Here is a 20599-nt window from a genome sequence, read left to right on the forward strand (position 1 = left end):
AGGCAGAGGGAGAAGCAGGCTCCATGCACCGGGAGCCCGATGTGGGATTCGATCCCGGGTCTCCAGATTCGCGCCCTGGGCCAAAGGCAGGCTCCAAACCGCTGCGCCACCCAGGGATCCCTATTTAACTGATTTGTGTAGTTTGTTTCTTTAACATTTCCTTTGTGCCAGGCAGTCACCATGCTAAGTGCAAGGGAAATTGTAATATGTATATTAAACAAGAGTCCTTGTCCTCTGATGGTTAGTCTCATGTAGGAGATAAACAAGTGAATAGGAAAACATCACTAGAGGTTGGTGTCATGAAAAAGAATGTTCAGGCTATGAAATACCTAAGAAGCAATATATAATGGAGAGACCTGACAGATAAAAATAACTTAGAGTAGAAAGGAGGGCATGTGGGTGGTTATTCCTACAAGAGAGAATGTGAAAGGAAATGGTTAGAATATGGAATTTGAGAGACTGGGAGAGGGAGGGTGAGGCAGGAGAGGAAAAGGCTCATGTCAGGAAAGGCCCACAAGCTATGTTAGGGAGTTTGTCCTTACCCTGGAAGGGATTTTTAGGGAGGAAATGATCATATCTGTTTTAGAAAGGTCACTACAAAGACAGGGTAGGGAATAAATTACAGAGGGACAAGCCCAGAGAGCAAGGAAACAAGCAAGGAGGATAGTAGAGCATTCCGAGGAAAAGATAATGACTGGCTGAATGAGGAAAGGGACCTGAGAATGAAGAGAACTTTATAGAGGACGTGTTTGAGAAGGAAAATTGACTTGAAGATTGAATGTGGGGAGAGGAATGGAAAAGGAGTCCAGAATGGACCCCAGTTTTTGGACCTAAGCAGTTGTATTTTTATCCATTTCATTTGATTTTTTTTTTTTTTTCACTTTGTTTCAGTCGTTTTGGTAACCTGATTGAAGTTTACCTTGTGTCAGGAAAAAATGTGGGGTATGCCAAGTATGCAGATAGAATAAGCGCCAATGATGCCATTACTACTTTACATGGGAAGATCCTAAATGGAGTCAGACTTAAAGTTATGCTGGCGGATTCCCCAAGAGAAGAATCTAACAAACGACAGAGAACTTACTGATTCTTGAGGTAAGCCCTTTTTAGTCTAAATTTTAAAAACACACTGGCTAAATATTATAGCAAGAGGAATATGTATCAAGTTTCTTTTTAGGGATTTGGAAGTTGTCAATTAAAAGCATTATGACTTAAAACTTAGCTAATAAAACCATAGGTTGAGTTAATTTCACAGTATATTTTTTAAACTTGAACTTTTTACACTTAAAATGAATGTTTACCATGTTTACCAGGAAAACGTTTTTGCCCTTCTACAAAGTAAAATCAAATTTTAATGTAGAAAATTAAATAATGGGTTTTCTTGTTTGTGAATGTCTTAAATGTTAAGAATTGGACTTTTTACCATATGCTTACATAACTTTATTTATTTATTTATTTTTGCTTACATAACTTTAAAATTGAAATAGTTCTAAAGATTTTTAACTTGAAGGATTAACATCTTGAGTTATAAATTAAGGTAATTTGTAATAATCTCTATTAAGAGTGTTTGACATCTCACTAGTGAAATGCTTAAAAAGCAGTATCAAATAATATGTCTCGATGGACCTTTTGAACCTAAACACTAGTGTTCATCTGGACTTGTATTTGTGAGTTTGTGCATTAAAACCACATATTCAGAAAGTATTCTCTTGGGCAGCCCAGGTGGCTCAGCGGTTTAGCAGCCGCCTTCAGCCCAGGGCCTGATCCTCGAGACCTGGGATCAAGTCCCACATCAGGCTCCTTGCATGGATCCTGCTTCTCCCTCTGCCTGTCTCTGCCTCTCTCTCTCTCTCTCATGAATAAATAAATAAAAATATTAAAAAAAAGAAAGTATTCTCTTGTGCGTATATGTATTTAAAAAGGAACCCTGACAGTTTACTAAAATCTCTTGTCTGTTATAATGGTACATACGCAATATGAATTCCATTTTCTTTTCATTTCCAGAAATGAAACTTTTATTTCTTTTTCTGTGATAGCCGACTCATCTCCATGCCTTAGGGAAACATTCTTTAAAGTAGAAGTATTCAACTCTTTTGCTTTTCTTATTCTGGAAATGTATTCTGAGTTTCAGGGACTGAATTTCAGTTTCCCTGTTCCCACATACACCAGCTTCCACTGTTGGCCAAAATGATAGTGGTTGGCAAGCACTTTAGATTGACCTTAAAGTTACTGACTTGAAAGCAAATTTCTTTTACCTTAGTTTTCTTTCTGACCACTTATGGCGACTAGCAAGTACCAGAGTGAATTGTCGTAACCCTTACTGCTGATGACCGTTTTTCTATTACAGTAAGTCAGGTAACTAGTTTCTCCTTCTAGAAGGCAATTGGCGATAGGAAAGGTCCATTGGGCCATTATGAATAATCCTAATTTAGAGATGTCTTGCGATATTTTCTTTAATTACAAAATTCATTCTCATTACCCTATACAATGTAGAATTATTAAAATACCAGTGAAAAAGAATTAGCAAGTCCTTCTTAAAACAAAGCTGTCTTTTCATTTTTACAAATAGAATGTTAAGACTTGAATTCTGGTTAGACAAGCTATCTTCTAAAATAGCACACAAAAATGTGTGTGTTGGTATCTATGAATATTTTGATATATACCTAACAATTCTTTTATTCAAAAAACCTTTGTCCTTAAGAAAGGACAGTAATTCTAAGTTCTTATGGAGAAAATATATGAATTACCCCTGTGATTGAGCCTTTCCTAGTGGTTATACAGTAAAAAAATATTCAACTTCAAAATCAGAAGATCTGGCTTGGAATTTTAGTTCTGATGCTTGGATGATTGGGCAGATCTCTTCACCTTTCTGAGGCTGATTTTTTTTTTTTAATAGGGCTAGTAAGAAAAAAATGAATCAGCAGAATTCCTTATAAAATAAAATAATGGGGACGCCTGGGTGGCTCAGCAGTTGAGCGTCTGCCTTTGGCCCAGGGCGTGCGTGATCCTGGAGTCCTGGGATCGAGTCCCACATCGGGTTCCTGCATGGAGCCTGCTTCTCCCTCTGCCTATGCCTCTGTCTCTCTCTCTGTCTCTCTCATGATAAATAAATAAGATCTAAATAAATATATAAATATATAAAAATAAATAAATAAATAAATAAATAAATAAATGTTTTGCAGCTGTGAGCTGAAACCTGCATTGGTGATTTTAGTGAAATCTTTGAGTTGTCACCTTATCAAAATAGTCAGAAACTAAAAGTTTAATGATACAAAATGTGGCCAGCTGGTGCTGTGAGAATGAAGCTTTATAATACCACGTTTTCTCCTAGAAAAGTGATGTACATTAATCCCTGTTCCCTACATTAGAGGAAGTGCATATTCTTCAGAATGACTATTCACAAAATCTATCCTTTTTCCCTTTATTGAATCGTTGTACCTATTCAGAGCAAAAATAAAGTAGGTTTAGGTTAGCTGAAAATGGTAAGTCAAAACTAGCTGTATTGGTTTTGAATGTCTTCCACTAAATTACAGCATGGTTTTTAGATTTATTTTTGCTGTAGATTTTCTATTTACTGTGGACTCCATGAGATTCTCCTCCTTTGCTGGTATATTAAATAAATGTGTTGTCTTAAAGTTCAATAAAATAGTATGAAAGTTTCCCAAATTTTACATGATAATGGCCATTGAAGTTCTTTGAGAAGGGCAGTATTTTTTTACTTGTTCCCTTGATTTCAAGGAACATCGGCACCATTCGTAAAGGCTGGTTTCTTTTGTCTCTGAAAAACAGGCCTAAGGGTTAAGTGAGCTACATTGATGAAATAGGAAAAGAAACCGGTCTAAGAATATAACTTTGAAAGTAATTGAGTTCTATTTTGAACTGGGTTTATTGTACAAACTAGGTTTCTCTTTCTATTTGAAGAGATTAAAAATTTTAGTATTTCAGAGTATCCTGATTTTTGTATTAATTCACAGCATTTTCCCTCCAGAAATTCAGTACCTGCTTGCATCATACTTCTGAGTAAGTTTGGTTTTGTTTATTTGGGGGCATCTATGATTTAGTAAGCAGATAACCTTGCTTCTTTTTCCTTTATTTTTGAAATAAAGGAAATTCCTAACATTTTAGGAATACTATATATACAACAGCTGTTTCCTTTCAGGTGATGATTTTCATACTTCTGTTGTGTTCTTTCTACAGAACAAAGACTAAATACTGACATAATCCTCAGCTGACTGACTGAAAATGTGACTGGACGCACTCCCTGTGGACAGTTGACAGCTTTTTTTTTTCATATACCTTATAGTCTGTGCACAACATTGTTTTGTCTGGGGAGCACGGATTGTTGACATGTATTTTTGAATTCATACGTCAGTGCTAAAACTAATAGTTGTTTCTTAGAGCAATATGTTGTTATATGTAGCAGAAATAAAGTTTTCTTTGCTTGACTAAATCATGCCTTATTTATGTGAAAGAAGAGAATAAAACATAATCGACAGTGTTAATTTGACTAAATGACATATTTCATTGATTTTGAGATGCATATTTTTATACTTCTGAAATTGTAAACATCTTGGTATCGATGGTGTGCCATAATGTAATTGACAATCTATTTTCATTTCTTAATGGAATGTAAAATAAAAGTACTTCCTTCAATCAGTTGCATCTTAGATTCAATAAAATATGGTAAATTGCTGCTAAACCTACACATGCAGATTGGCTACATACTTACACTTAATCTGAGGTAAGAGCCAAAAGACATCAGTAGAAATATTTTATACTATATTTTTATAGTTCTACCAAAATTTGTTGGTGATTACAAAGTTCTTTGAAGATTATAGGGCAAAGGTAATAAAAAGTTTTAGGTTGTTGATAATAAGTTTAAATAAATGTCAGTGGCTTGGCGGGAGGGTGAACATTTTCCCTTATAAATACAGGATATAATGGTCACTGCAAAATGTGACATGCAAGTAATTTCAGAACAGATTATGATAGAATAGTCATTTCAAAAAAATATTAAAAGTTGGGGATCCTACTCTGCTTGTATTTTGAAAATCCAAGAAAAAATTTTTAGCCGCTGTTAAGGTAAATAATATGGATCAGAAAAGGTATATCTAAATCAGAAACTCAGCATCTTAAGGATATTATGAATGGTATGTAATTATGAAAACCACTGAATTACCTCCTCATTATGCCTCTCACCTCCTGAGTTAAACTAAAAATAATGAAAGATTAAATTCACTGAGCATAATAGAGTATTGCAGCTTGACATCTCTCCATTGAAAAATTGAAATCCTTTTTTTGAATCAAAATATTTAGTAAATTTAGATGAGAAAATTTCTAATCTCATCTTCCCAGGCAGGACTTAGTGAATGAGAATGGAATCTTTATGAACCAAAGGGCATATTTTGAAAAGAAAGTAAATGTACTCATTCAAAATGAAAAACCTAAGTGAAGAGAGTTGAGGATTAATTACCAACAGGTAGATTTATTCGTCCTACACTCATTTATTGCGCACATAGTTCCATTTTCACGGATTGGAACCAAATTGTGCCCTACAGGTTATCAGGCTGTACCACTCAAGAAATGCTTGAATTCCCCCCAGAAATATATCTAGCAGCTGGTTAATCTAAATGGTGTAAAAATAGGGAGCTCTTTTAACGCATAGCTGAGGCCATTACATCTTTGATTATCCTCCTAATTGACAAAATCTGATTTCCCCACACTTTTTACCTATTAGTCTTTAAGTTTTTCACTGTGCCATATAGAAGAAGTTAAATCTTTCAGGTGATAGCTACCATATGCCCTCCTGCCCTCCAAATTTTCTATTTGGATGAAATATTCCCAATTTCTCCATTCTGCATTTAATGTCAGAGAGCCAGTTTCAGCAAACAGTTGTGGTTTCAGTAAGGTGTCTTAGGTAGATTTATCTCCTTGATTCCTTCATAGTAAATTCTACAGTGATTTGTATTCTCTGCCTACAAAACACTGCTTTTATGATGGCACCGTTCTATTGTGTTTTCCAGCAGCGTGTCCCAGTTGTCGCTTGTAGTTGAACCTTAAAAGTTTATTTTTAAAAACTAAAATGGCACATTTTTCTTAAAATGAAGAGGTTTAGAACCTAAGAAAATAGCATCTAATAATCTAGTGCTCATCTTTTCACTTAAATGTTTACTTCTCAAATGCATTCTGGATATAAGAACATAACATATAGACACCTAGATGCTCTGCATATGTCAGTTACTAAAATGGCTGGCATAGAGGGGTTTTTATTAGGTGTGTATTTCTTTAATTTGAAAAAAAGAAAAAGTTAAACAATTCAGATCAATAAACTTATTTCTCAGATATGTGGTTCCAATATAAATAGCATCAAAAAAAAAAATCCTGATCAAAACTTTCATGTGAAGTCATTGTCAGGTCTTTTATGGTAGATCACAGATGCTGAAAGCAGTTACCAGATTTGCTGTTTCTAGAGCTTTATGTCCTAAGTTCTGTTCCTTGAAATACTAGTGTCTTGAGAGGAATCAGTAAGTGTTCTTTAGGGAAGGAGTTTTCATGGTCAAATATATTTAGAAAATGTTATTATTGCAGATTTTTTTTGGTCATGAAACTTCTTAGAACCTTTGATATGCTAATATACATCACCTCTGTATCTACAAAAGAATACCATAGTTTGCACTGTGAAATGTGTTTTTAGAGCTACACTACTAACGGGGCACTGATACTACAACAAATGTATTTTAGGAGAGATTCTTCCACAGTATATATTGTTTCTATTCAATGGTAGTGGTGTGGTTTTCTTTTTTATCCTTTTCTAATCCCACCATAGATAAAAAGCTAATTACTGTAGCTTTTCTGTAAGGAAATTACTGTAAAATTTTCACATTCTCTGAATGTTGTTCTCTTAATTGGAACCTACATGAGATCAATGAACAGACAGAAAATAGAAATAAAAGATATTACCACTAGGTGGTGATAAACACCGTCACTCAATGAACAGTAGCATTCCAATATGACTTAAGGCATTGAGCATGAAATGATAGGATTTGTTATTGTCTAAAGCAGTGGTTCTAAACTTTAGTGTTCACAAAAATCTGTTTAAAATACAGATACACTGAGTCTGCAGATTTGGGGCTGAGTTTCTCCCTTCTCCCTAAGTGATTTTGATAGGGTTGTCAATGCATTGACTTTGCAGTATGCTGGCCTTAAGAGAGTCCATATGTTGGACCTTAAATTGAACTATTGTAGAAGTAAGACATTGAGAAGTTCCTAAGTCTTTTTATCTTAAGCACGTTTTACGATTAAGCATTTGCTTTTAGTATCAGTAAATATGAATTATAGTAAGAAAGCGAAACACAAGCAGTTTTAGAAATAGCAAGATGACAGGCCACCTTTTTCATGTTAGTAAATATACTTTGATGTTTGTATAGGATGGTAATTTGCTTTTTTGCCACTCAGTGTCTACCTAATTTTATTTTTTATTTACATTTATCTTGAAATGAGTTATAATGAATTTTCATCAGCTTTTGAATCCTAAAGTGAATATTCTTACAAAATGAATGCTTTTTTGGTACATCCGCAAATCTCTTCATTTATAGGTACAGTTTAATTTTCAGTAACTTATTAATTATTTGCATAAAACTAAAACTCAGTAAAGTCAAGAACAAATGAAATATATATATGGCCTTCTCATCCTGGGGTATAGCCACATGCAAATTTTATTTATTTCCATATGTGGATGGTAAGCTCTATTAAAATCATAGCAACTATGAAACTGAACTCTTGACTGAAATATAAGATTTCAGTAAAGAGAGAAAACATAAAGGTCATCCTTATTAGATAAGTTTCATTTTAATATCTGAATTCTAATAAATGGATTGCATTATTTCCTTTTCTAGAAACAGTAACTCAAGGACACATGGATCCTGGGAACTGAAGGTATGGTATTGCTAGGGGATCAGATAGAAACATTTAGTAACATATGGAGTTGCAGTTCGTTCATTATAATGACCATGTTTTGACTTTATTTGAGGTAGAAAAGACTTGTCCTCAGTAGAATATGGAGGTCCCTAATACTAAACTTTGACAAAGTTGCCAGGCCCTGTGAAAATCCATTAGCCTGGTTATCTACCACAGGAAAGGGAGTCCCTATGACTGTCTTAGATGAATTGCAGTCAATATCCAGATGTCAAGGTCCATGTAAGCTAGCTAACCTTCAAGCTAACTAAGGCTACAACCATTGCAGAACCCTGGAGACCGCCTTTCTGACAATATTGCTGCAGAAGTGGCGAAGGGAGGACATCAGGAGACTGTTTTAGGAAAATCATTTGTATTTGAAATGCAAAACTCGACCCATATCAAAAAACAAGTACTGTTTCCTATAGAAATTGGAAAAATTGTTGAGCACAATCGGATAACCAAAGTGCATACTCACAGAAACTCATATGAATCTATGCTCTTTTCATTTTCCTGCCTGATTTTGTAGGTGAATGCTGTTGCTGCTAACTGATTTTCTTGCTCATATATTATCATCAATTTTCAGCATCAGTAAAACACAGGTCACAGCGTTCATTAGTACAGAGTTCTTAGAGGGTTTGGGGCTTGTTCTTTTTTCGTTTAATGCTAAAAGAAGAATTAAAGTCATCTACTTTAAAGTCATCTAATTAAAGTCATCTTCATTTACTGGAAGATCTGGTATACAAAAATACATCATTTAATTTTTTTTTCCTTTCATCCTTGACAAAGTCTGTTATATTGTGTTTTGGCACTAGAAAATAGTTTTTACATTCTTATATCATTGATCCTTTGGCACAAGAGACTTCTTTCCTCTTTCACATTAGTACATTAGTAACTTAAGAATGTGACGCTTGGGGGACAGTGTAGAAGGAGATCATGATTTGTTACTTATAGGACTGACTTTAGGAAGAATCTGCAGTGATTGCTGAAAACTGGAACTGGCTGACCTGCATTGGCAATGCCAAAATTGGACCAACAGTGGCAAAAAAAGAACATACTTGGGGAGGTAGCACACATCTTTGTTTTACTATCACAAACTCCTGCCTGGGCCCATCTACCATTTAGATACTATCTTGGCTTAATCTTTACACCAGAAACTCCTAGCAGGGCTTATTTCCTTTCACTTTTACCCTGAATTTGGAGATCCTAAGCACTGTGATATAGGCTCATTTTTTACCTAGCCCAGTCTTTCTTCACTGCTGTAACTCAAAGTGTGGGAGGAAGAAAAAATGAAAGTAGATTTCCTTTATGTCATCCTGAAAGATTAGCAATGTACTTCTACTTAATAGCTTTCAGTTACTTATAATATAGGAATGTATCATGTCTTCTAGATCATACTGATATTGCTAACCTTCAGTTCCCCCCAAAGTTTCATACATGATAGCAGCATTGCCTTTTTGGACCTGTTTTTTCATCTAGAAAATAAAAAAGTTAAAGGCAGTATAAGTAACAAACATCTGCAATACTCCTATGCCAGTTTTCTACAAAAATACCCATGAAACATTCAAATAAAAAAATAATAATGTTATTCATAGAGACTTAGGTAAAAATAGTGGAAACTAAAGGAATTCTTACTAGGTAAAGCCATAAGGATAATTTTTTTTTAATAGCGAATTCAAATTCTGCATAAGTAACTTTGTTAGTAAGGCAAGATGACACCTTAGTGCTCCCATCATCTAACATTGCTTATTACCTTATGTATAAGAAGGCTGTACTTACACTTGAGGCAGCTGTTAAAGAGTCCCATCAGAAGAGGCTTTCTGGATTCTTCACTAGTGGCACTGAAGGTGTAACTATCCTGGAGCTTTTCCTTAACTCAGAGAACCACCGCTGGCATTCACCCAGGGGTAGGGAGTGGTAGTCATAAAAGGGGAGAATAATGACAAGAGCAGCAAAACAACCCAAAAAGATCTCTTAGCCTCTACCTATTAGCAGATGTAGAGTACTTAGAGCAAGATTCTTTTTGAAAAGATATTCTTTCTAACTGTTTTTCAAAACTAAGAACTTTGGTCTTACTGCAAGGAAATTTATTATGCTCGTCTACACTAAGCCTACATCTGATGGACTTCCTTGGGTTTCCTTGGAGAAATGAAATGGGTTTAACATTTCTGGCTACCTGCTGGATAAGCATCCACACTTGAGTGGATTGAAAAAGAGCTGAAGCAATCCTCAGAGTCTGCCATTTCTCCAGTTGGTCTAGCTAAACCTGTCCTCACTGAGAAATGAGAAACTAAATGGACAAGAGATTTGAACCAGCATTTCACACAGAAGGCGGAGAAGGGATCACAGTTTGTGTGTGTGTGTGTGTGTGTGTGTGTGTGTGTGTGTGTTTGTGTATTGTTTTTTGGGGCAAAAGAAGGGAGAATTGGGTAAATTCCTTATCTTTTTTAAAGAAACACTAAAACATTCTTTTTTACTTTAATAAGTAACATAAGTTAATTTTTAAATCTATTAAATGTTTAGCCACATGAGTCATTAAGGAAATGCACATTAAAACTATAGTCAGATACCCTTACACTGTTACTAACAGCAAAAATTAAAATATCGACAATACCAAGTGCTGATGAGAATGTGGAGCAGACAAGAACTGGCTATTGTTCATAAACTGTGCTGGTGGTAGTGTAAATTGGCCCAACCATTTTGGAAATGTTTGACAGAAACCTACTAACATTAAAACATACATTCACCCTCAACTCAGTAATTCTACATCTAAGCATGTATCCAACCAAGGTAACATTTGGGTACACAAACATATATAGAAGAATATTCTTAGCATTATTCATAATAACCTCAAAGTGGAAACAACTCCAGTGCCAACAGAACGCATAGAGTGAGCTACTGCTCAAACAAGGACAAGGATGTGAGCTAACTTGCTACATGTAACAATTTGGATGAATCTTATAAACATGATGTTGATAAGCCAACAAAAAATGTGCTGTATGATTCCCGCTATAAAATTGTTCAAAAACAAGCAAAATATACCTGTAGGCAGAATGGAGTGAGAAGTCAGAAATGGGCCTGATGGTGTGCTGGTAATCCTGCCTTTCTTCACTAGTGTGGCGATAACTTTTTGAGTTGTACTCTAAATAGTTTACACATTTTAAAAAATTTATCTTACACTTGAATTAAAGTTTTTGTTAGTGAATTAAGCAAAATCAGCATGAGGCTAATGGGACAGACACTTCTGCAGCATGAGAAAAGAACAGTAAATATCCTGAGGCATTTAGAATGAAGGGCTTTATTTTTCCAGCACATGCATAGCAAGAAATATTAGAAAATAGCTGCTTCAGCTCCCACCCTGGTGCAACAGAACATTATGATAATGAGGGCAGAAGAGTAAGAGTGGGCCAAGAAAGGGAGAGGCCAAATTAAGATTTGTGTCAGAAACAGTAAATAGTCATAGTGCTAAGGAGAATCGAACCCCAAATGAAGAAAGGTGAATATCAAACTGGTTTTCAGAAGTATGCAGGTTCTCCTGAGCCAACAGAGATCAGAGCTGCCTTCCTCAGTGTGCTATATTGTGCGTAATAAGCTTTCCTTTAAAGGATTCTGCAACTTAAAAGATGTTACGATAAACCAAAAGCACCAGAGTGGAAGATAAACTTTAAAAAGCACCTTCAGATGAATTTAGTGAGAAAAGGTACAGATTTAAAAGGCTGGTTACAAAGATTTATCCTTTGAACAATAGGTGTTCCCAAAGAAAACAAATTAAACAATATATAGTTTTAATAGGAGGAATCTTCATCTAAGGAAAAGGCTGTAGTCTACATGAAGATCCTCTTTTACACGTTAATGCCAGCTGGAATAGAGCAGTTTTCTAGTTCAGAATGTGTCCAGTCATCCACATGTGAAGGTAACAAAAACATTCTGTGATCTGCACCACACTACTTATTTGCCCTTTATAGAAAGAAATACCTGAAAATAATCACTGCATTACCAAAATGAACCAAAATTAAGAAGAAAAGAAAGTTGGTAAGTATTGAAATCAGTAAAACTATTATGATAATGCAGGTAACTATATTTAAAGCAGATTTATTAAATGATTTATCTCAAAAAATTTAAATGGGATTTATTAACCCCAGATTAAATTAATGAAGGCCAGGAAAGGATCACAGTGTCTTTTCTTAGGAGGTAAAATGAAGGGCAAAATTCTAGCTTCTGTTTAAAAAAAAAAAAAAAAATTAAAGCTTAACTGTTTTTTACTTTGGAATTTAAATGTAAATTTAAGAATCTTTTAAAGGGTGCCTGGGTGTCTTGGTCAGTTTAGGGTCCAGTTTGATCTCAACTCAGGTCTTGATCTCAGGGTTGTGAGTTTAAGCCTAATATTGGGCTCCATGCTGGGCATGGAGCCTACTTATTTAAAAAAAAAAGCATCTTTCGAAATCTGTTAAGGTGATTAATAAAATAAATAACAATGTCTCCTGTCCAAATACTTTTCTTTTTAAAGATTTTATTTATGGGGTGCCTGGGTGGCTCATATGGTTAAGCGTCATCTGCCTTCAACTCGGGTCATGATCCCAGGTCTTGGTTTTGAGTCCCGCATCCGGCTCCCTGCCCAGTGGGGAATCTGCTTGCTGCTCCCTTTCCCTCTGTTCCCCTGCTTGTACTCTCTCTTTCTCTCTCTCTAAGTAAATAAATCTTAAAAAAAAAAGATTTTATCTATTCATGAGAGACACACAAAAAAGAGGCAGAGTTATAGGCAGAGGGATAAGCAGGCTCTCCACACAGAGCCGGATGCAAGACTTGATCCCAGGACCCCGAGATCATGTCCTGAGCCAAAGGCAGATACTTGACCATTGAGCCGTGCAGACATTCCTCCTGTCCAGAGCTTGAAAAAGACAAAAATGAAATCCTATTTGACAAAAATTGAAAGAAATAAGAATAGCACTTAGGATCCAAACTGTTTGGGATGCCTGGGTGGCTCAGCCCAGGGTGTGATCCTGGAGTCCTGGGATTGAGTCCCACATCGGGCTCCCTGCATGGAGCCTGCTTCTCCCTCTGCCTGTGTCTCTGTCTCTCTCTCTCCCTGTGTCTCTCATGAATAAATAAAATCTTTTTTTAAAAAAAGATCAAAACTGTTTAAATTTTAAAAACAGAATGAAATGATTGCTTCTTCCAGAAGACTTACCTTTAATCAAAGTCTGTCACATAACAGCTAATATTAAAGTATTTCAGAGTACAATTAAAGTATAAATAGCATATTCACTACTAAAATTACAATTAGTAGTGAAGACAACAAACTCTACAGTTTATATGCAGAATAATACAGTGTTGGAGAAATACATGGATGGCTGGGTGACTCAGTGGTTGAGCATCTGCCCTGGGCTCAGGGCTTGATCCCAGGGTCCTGCTTCTCCCTCTGCCTATGTCTCTGCCTTTCTCTGTGTGTCTCATGAATAAATAAATAAAATCTTTTTTTTTTTTTAATGGAGAAATACTAAAGCCTTTAAAAAGTGTAGAGGGGCACCTGCTTGGCTCAGTAAGTCGGGCATCTACCTTCGGCTCAGGTCATGATTCTGGGACCCTGGGATTGAGCCCCATATAGGGCTCCCTGCTCCATGAGAAGCCTGCTTTTTGCTCTCCCTCTGCCCCTCCCCTCTGTATATGCTCGCTCTCTCTCAAATAACTAAAATCTTTTTAATAAATAAATAGTGTAGATTATGGTGGAGACCTTTAACAGGTGTTCTGTGAACTATCATAACCAAGTAAAAGGGAGATAAAAATGAAAAAAAATACCATTTATTTAAAAAAGATACAATTTTTTTTTCTCAAATGCAATAGTTTACAAATCGATAGCAATATTGAGTAACAGGCAGCGTGGGGGACCCAGAAACATCTCTTGACTTCTGCATATCAGCTGATTTAGAATATTTACAGCAAGATTCAAAAACAAAACAACCCCTCAAACTTGTCCTAAAGTTTGTTTAGCCTCTTTGTCCTGAAGACAAATTGCAAGGAAATCACTTACCACTTTCTATTCCAAACCTAGACACCCTCTGCCTCCTCAGCAATCTTAGAAGAATGAAATGGCTCAGCATTCGATGCCCATCTGCTGGACGTTGGATCAGCATCTGAGCGGACTGTAAAAGCTGAAAACAACCACTACAGCCTGATAATTCCCCTGAAGTTCATTTTGTAGGGCAGAAATTGTAGAGGCTGTGTTCTTTGATCACAAGGTAACAAAACCAGAAAATAAAAGCACAGTCATCTGGAAAATAATTTTAAAGCCCTCTTCTAAATTATTTTGTCAAAAGATGCAATAGAATTGAAAACAAAATGGCAGAAAGCTGGAGGGTGATATATTTAAAGCTATACTAAAGGACAAATTGATAGCGATTGTTGCATAAAAAGGGGAAATGGATGAATTAAACATGTAACACTAGAAACAAAAGTAATAAACACTAATTAGAAGTAAATGAGAAAAAAAAAGTAAAAAGGCAACCTAACATGCATTTTTTTAAAATTGAAAATCAGAAATAACACAGGTAATGGAAAGAGACTTAAGCGCCATCCTCAACTATATATTTTATTTAAACATTTGTTATAAAATGTCAAGTACAGCAGTTTAGAATAGCCAATCAATAATAATTAAGAAAACCTAATCAGGTCAATAACCAAAGAAAAAATTGAAGCAGTTATCAGTGAATTGTGGATTCTTAAATAAGCCCTGTTCACTTTATCCATTCTTCCAGACTTTCCTGTGATTTTTAAGTTTTTCCATGCAGCAAGAAAAAGGTGAGTACACCCGTCCATTTTGCATAAATAATATTACTCTGATACCAAAATTTTAAAAGCAATTAAAATGAAAGCTTATATATCCTTAGTTTATCCATGAATATGGAGGTAAACAAATCTAAAGATACTAGTGCAAATAATATGTTTAAAGAACGATTTACCATGCTTAATAGGGTTTATCCTTTGATGAAAGAGGAGTTCACATGAAGAAAAATTATTACTATAATACTGATCTTCATAGGACTATAATGAGACCTGCAAGTTGATAACTTATCCATTCATGTGATTGCGCAAATGTCGTGGACACTTCAGATCATATTTGGTTTACTTGATACAATCACTAGCTGGAGAAATGGGATTAGGCTAATGTGTGTAAGTGAATCAGTGTCCAACCCTCCCCTCTAATTACATGATTGCTGTAAAATGGAGAAAAAGTATGGATGGATATTGGTGAGGGAACCAAAATATTTAAAACTGCTTCTTAAAAAAAAAAAAATTCGATTTATTGAGCCCTTACTATTTGTCAGGTATCAAGCTAATTGTTCTACATATATCTCAAAACCTATGAAGTACTGTTGTTCTTGTTTTAACAAAAGGGAGGGCAGGTGGGTCAGTCAGTTAAGCATCTCCCTTCAGCCAGTGTCATGATGCCAGGATCCTGGGATCAAGTCCCACATTGGGCTCTCTGCTCAGTGAGGAGTGTGCTTCTCCCTCTATCCTCCCCAACCCCCATTTGTGCTTGCTCGCGCACGCTCTCGCTCTCTCTGTCAAATAAATAAAATATTTTTTTAAAAAAAGAAGAAGAAAGGTAAGGTGCTTTGAGAAATGAAGTAACTTGCCCAAGATCACACAAACCAGTGAAGGAGGAAGCTGCACTTTGGGCACAGACTTCACGGAAAACCATATTCTTAACCAGTACACTAAATATCAACAGCTGTAACAATTCAGAAACTCATACACACCAATTGAATATCACGCAACAACAAATCCTTCCAAAACTGTGGGATAGCATGGGAATAATGCTTACTATTTAGTGAAGGCAAGCAGTATTACAAAACTGCATATAGTATGGTTTATAAATTTTTAAGCTAGAGTGAGTTTGAAAAGAAGCCAATGTATGTGTGTGTTTGCTTTTTACTATTGCCGTTTTTCCTTGGCGAATGTGTGAAGTTTTTTTAAATCTAAAAAGGATACTGTATCCCCTACGAGATTGAAAGCTATTTGTGATCAAATCCTGTTTTTTTTTTTTTGCAACCTCAAACCCAGCTGTGCACTTTATACATAGGCACAAAATGTTTATTTATTTGGATTACAACATAAAGGGTCCTCTATAGTAAGGGTTCTTACTACAGAGATGCCATAAACAAATCTGTATTTTCTATAAATACCCTGGTAATTGTTCAGATGCCATCTCTTCAAATTGAGGCCCTGCTGACTTGACTAGGCTGATTTTTAGAGATTCTAACGTTAATTTCCATTTTACGTCTGTTGTCTTTTATATATGTATTAGTAGCTAAATCATAGTCCACTTACAAATCTTAGTGATATTTTAAAGTAACAGGTAACAGGGGAACCCTGGGTGGCGCAGCGGTTTGGCACCTGCCTTTGGCCCAGGGCGCGATCCTGGAGACCCGGGATCGAATCCCACGTCGGGCTCCCGGTGTGTGGAGCCTGCTTCTCCCTCTGCCTGTGTCTCTGCCTCTCTTTCTCTCTCTGTGACTATCATAAATAAATAAAAAATTAAAAAAAAATAAAAGTAACAGGTAACATCTAATGAACTCTTACCAAGTCAGTACTGTCCTAGGCACTTTAAGGCATTGTCCCATTTAGCAGTTCTAACAGTTCTGGGGAATTAATACTATGAGACACAAAGATGTTAAATGACTTCACCATGACACACAGCAAGTAAGAAATGTTGCTGATACACTCAGGATACTCCATGCCTTTGCTTAAGTTCACACACTATAAGCACAAAAAAATAAAATAAAATAAAAAATTTAAACACAGTTCTTTAAGAATGAACTAGAAAATCTTTGTCATAAAAATGGAGCATGTCATGGAGAGAGAATTTTATTCCATTGTGTGGCCCCTCGAGAGAGAGTGGAGTGGAGAGAAAAGTATACCTGAGATGAGAGGAAGTGATGAGCAGAAGAGACCAGGAATACAGGTGACAGAAAAAGCATTGGTTCCCTTTTGACCTTGGTTGCACAAGCTTGACAACTGTATTGAGCACCTGTGTATGGAGTGCCAGGGGACACGATGGTAAGAAGAAGAAAAAAATAGCTTCCCTGCCCTTACGTAGATTAGCCTAATTCTTATGTAGTTTGAAGAAATAGTGTTCTGTGGGTTCAGCTGCCATCTAGGTCCACCACACTGACTCCTCCCAAACCTCCCTCTTCCAAAGGATTCACCGAAACAAAAGAATTCCCCTTTTACTGTCCCCCTTAATTTGTGCACACCTAATTCTTTTTGTTTGTTTTCCAGGTCTTTTTGTTCTGTTTTATTTTTGAGGGAAAAATTATAGTACAGTGTGTAAGCAATGAGTAGAAGATTCAATAAGTTTTGACAAATGCACGTACTCTTGTAATTCACTGTTGGAGACTGTTTCTGTATGTCTTGCAAGCAGAGGCACTCTTTTTTCAGGAATGTTTTTATAGTGAACTGTCTTGGAAGATAGTGTCCCCTCTAAAGCAAAAGGCAGATTTGTTGTACCCTCCAGCATAATAAGGATAATGTCTTTTTCCAGAGCAAAGGGCAGGCACACTGCCCTTTATAAAAGATTTAGATTCCCAAAGCTTGAGGATCTTCAGTTCTGATAGAAGCTTACTACACACACAGCATCAATTTGGGACCCCCTTTGTTACCGATTTAAGGCTTAGGGGACTAGAGGAACCAATGCTCACATGATGCTCAAACTGCTTATTGTGCTGTGGATAATAAAGTTCTTCATCTCTGAAGCGTCTTCTGCCAGCATCCACAAGACTGGCATGCCAACGTGCTGTCCTGTGAGTAGGATAAAGCTTCAGACCCTTCACGGTTCTTGACAGCCACCCTCCTTCAAGATCTGGACCCTTCCAATGGAGCAGCGAGTTCCCTCACACCCCTCTCCCATCAGTCTCACAAGAGATGATCCTATTTCTGATTGTTTTCATAAAAGTAGCTCTGCCTTTTCTAGAACATCACATATGTGGAATCGTACAAACAGGTACTCTTGTGTTTCCCAGCCTCAGCGTGTCTGTAAGATACATCCATGCTGTTGTGTGTATCCGTGGTTCATTCCTTTTCATGTCTGAGCAGTAGTCCATTGTTAGAATTTATCCATTCCCCTGTTTATGGACATTTGGTTGTTTTCAGCTTGCAGAATAAAGCTGCTATAAACATCCACGTGTTTAGTAATTTTTTTTTTAAGATTTTTTATTTATTCATAAGAGACACAGAAACACAGGCAGAGGGAGAAGCAGGCTCCCTCTGGGAGCCCTACGTGAAACTCGATCTCAGGACACCAGGATCACACCTTGAGCTGAAGGCAGACACTCGACCTTTGAGCCACTTAGGCATCCCAGTAATGTTCTATTGTATACAGGATATTGGGAACAAATCATTGTAGAGGCTCCAGATTTTTATATCTGCTTTTGAAGACTTCATTTTTAAAAGATTTTATTTATTTGAGAGAGAACAAGTGGGAGTAGGAGGGAGAAAGGTTGAGAGAAAGAGGCAGACCCCCTGCTGAGCAAGAAGCCTGATATGTGGGGCTGATCATAGGACCCAGAGATCATGACCTGAGCCAAAGGCAGATGCTTAACCACCTGAGCCACCCAGGCACCCCAGGATTGTTCATATTTGTCTTAGAAGGTACATAAGCTATCTGGATCCAAATTTCCAGCTCCATCTCTTCTGCAGTGGGCTATAGCTGAAATTTCTATCATAGTTTTCAGCCTTCCACCTGTTGTTTTTCACTGTGACCCCTTGGAATCTGTCTTGCACAAGTACAGCCAAAGGAGTCAGCTAAAAATTGGGGTGAGGTTTATTATAGATTTGGGACTCTCTATGTTGTGACTCTTTCCTTTTTTAAAAAATATTTATTTATTCATGAGAGTGAGAGAGAGAGAGAGAGAGAGAGGCAGAGACACAGGCAGAGGGAGAAGCAGGATCCATGCAGGGAGCCCGATGTGGGACTCCATCCTGGATCTCCAGGATCACACCTTATGTTTATTTTAGATGCTACCAAAACAAGCACCTACTAAACATTCTCAAACTATTTCAAAAAAAAAAAAAAGAAGATGAAGGAAAACTTGCAAATTCATTCTATGAAGCCTGCATTATCCTGATAGCAACACCAGATAAAGACACCACAAAACAAAACAAAACAACCCCAACAGGCCAGTATGTCTTATGAATAGACACAAAATCCCCAACAAAATATTAGTGAACTGAATCCAACAATACATTTTAAAAAATCATTTACCATGATTAAGTAGGATTTATTCCAGGGATGCAAGCATGGTTTAATACACTAAAAGTGGAATGACCTAGAGAAGTTTAACATGGCCCCAGTGCAAGGATGATGGTTAAATGGGAGAATTTGCCTATGAAGCCGTCTGGTCCCGAACTACTGTTTGTTGGAAGTTTTTTGATTACTGATTCTGTTTCATTGCTAATAATCAGTCTGTTCAAAATTTTTATTTCTTCCCTATTCAGTTTTGGAAGGTTACATGTTTCTAGCAATTTATCAATGTCTTTTAGGTTGTCCAATTTGTTGGCAAATAATTTTTCATAATATTCTCTTATAATCCTTTGCATTTCCAAGGTGTCAACTATAATTTCTCCTCATTTCTGATTTTGTTTAATTGAGTCCTCTCTTTTTTTCCTTCTTGAGTCTGGGTAAAGGTTTATCAACTGTGTTTATCTTTTCAGAGGACAAACTTGTGGCTTCATTGATCTATTATTTTTTTTAGTCTCTCTCTTTTTTTTTTTTTTAAGATTTTATTTATTTATTCATGAGAGAGACAGAGAGAGAGAGGCAGAGACCCAGGCTGGGGAAGAAGCAAGCTCCATGCAGGGAGCCTGATGTGGGACTCAATCTCGGGTTTCCAGGATCAGGCCCTGAGCTGAAGGCAGACACCCAACCATTGTGTTCTATCATTTGTATTTCCAAATTAGAAATCTGATACTGGCTTAATTCTTTATCATTCCTTTATATTTAATTATTTTTTTTCCTCCTTGGTAGTAACTTTTAATATTTTTCTCTATATTTTTTCCTTAGAACCTATAGTAAGATAACTACAGTTAACTCCTAGTCAAAAGGGAGAGATGAAAAGGCATTAGCATTCACTCCTAAAATACCATGGGGAAAATGTTGCAAGGTACCCCTATTCTGAGAAGAAAGAATTTTCCTTGATTAAGACTCTAATTCTGCTCCCTAATAGTGTCTACAATCCATTGTTTTCTACTGCTCTTGGTTTCACCTTCCCAAAAGGTTGAATTCTTTAGTTTTCTGTCATCCTCCTTGGTCACTTCTGAAGTTAGACAATATGCCCCTTCTGATGCTAAGAAGCTTTCTCAGCTACTTCCTGCCTCTAGAAAGTTTTTGGCCCAAAGGTCTTTTTATATCTCAGTCTCATTCTCTTTTAGTCTTAGCTGGTGGTTTATCAATACAGCTCTCTCAAAAACATAGACTTTCTATGTGTTTGTTTTCAGTAAGTTCTCTTTGACAGAGCCACCCTATGATTCTTTTTGGAACATGCTTCTTATTCTAGAGTTCATTATGAGGAACTTTCACCCAGTAGGCTTCTGAGGGACCCTGCCCTCAAGCTCTCTAGAAACCTATCTGTCCAATTGAGAGGCTCTACCAAGC

At 36.5% G+C, this 20599-nt stretch overlaps 1 protein-coding gene across 27 annotated transcripts in view; it reads left to right on the forward strand.

Moving 5' to 3' along the window:
- RBM45 (RNA binding motif protein 45) overlaps positions 1-20599 on the forward strand; it is a 41078-nt gene that overhangs the window by 14399 nt on the left and 6080 nt on the right. For 2 of the 27 annotated variants that reach the window (XR_007408561.1, XR_007408560.1), the window contains exons 9-13: positions 892-1092; positions 3972-4017; positions 7893-7932; positions 14000-14186; positions 14703-14745. Coding sequence is in view for 4 of the 27 variants with exons in the window: in XM_049106187.1 (XP_048962144.1) it covers positions 892-1084 (193 nt within the window). In the remaining 23 variants the exon portion in view is untranslated. Of the gene's footprint in view, positions 1-891; positions 1093-3971; positions 4018-4194; positions 4448-7892; positions 7933-8479; positions 8653-13999; positions 14230-14702; positions 14746-17229; positions 18126-20599 lie in introns of those variants that run through there. The other 25 variants (XR_007408565.1, XR_007408564.1, XR_007408568.1 and 22 more) reach the window with 20 other exon arrangements.

Source organism: Canis lupus, chromosome 36, assembly GCF_003254725.2.
Source record: "Canis lupus dingo isolate Sandy chromosome 36, ASM325472v2, whole genome shotgun sequence".
NCBI lineage: Eukaryota > Metazoa > Chordata > Mammalia > Carnivora > Canidae > Canis > Canis lupus.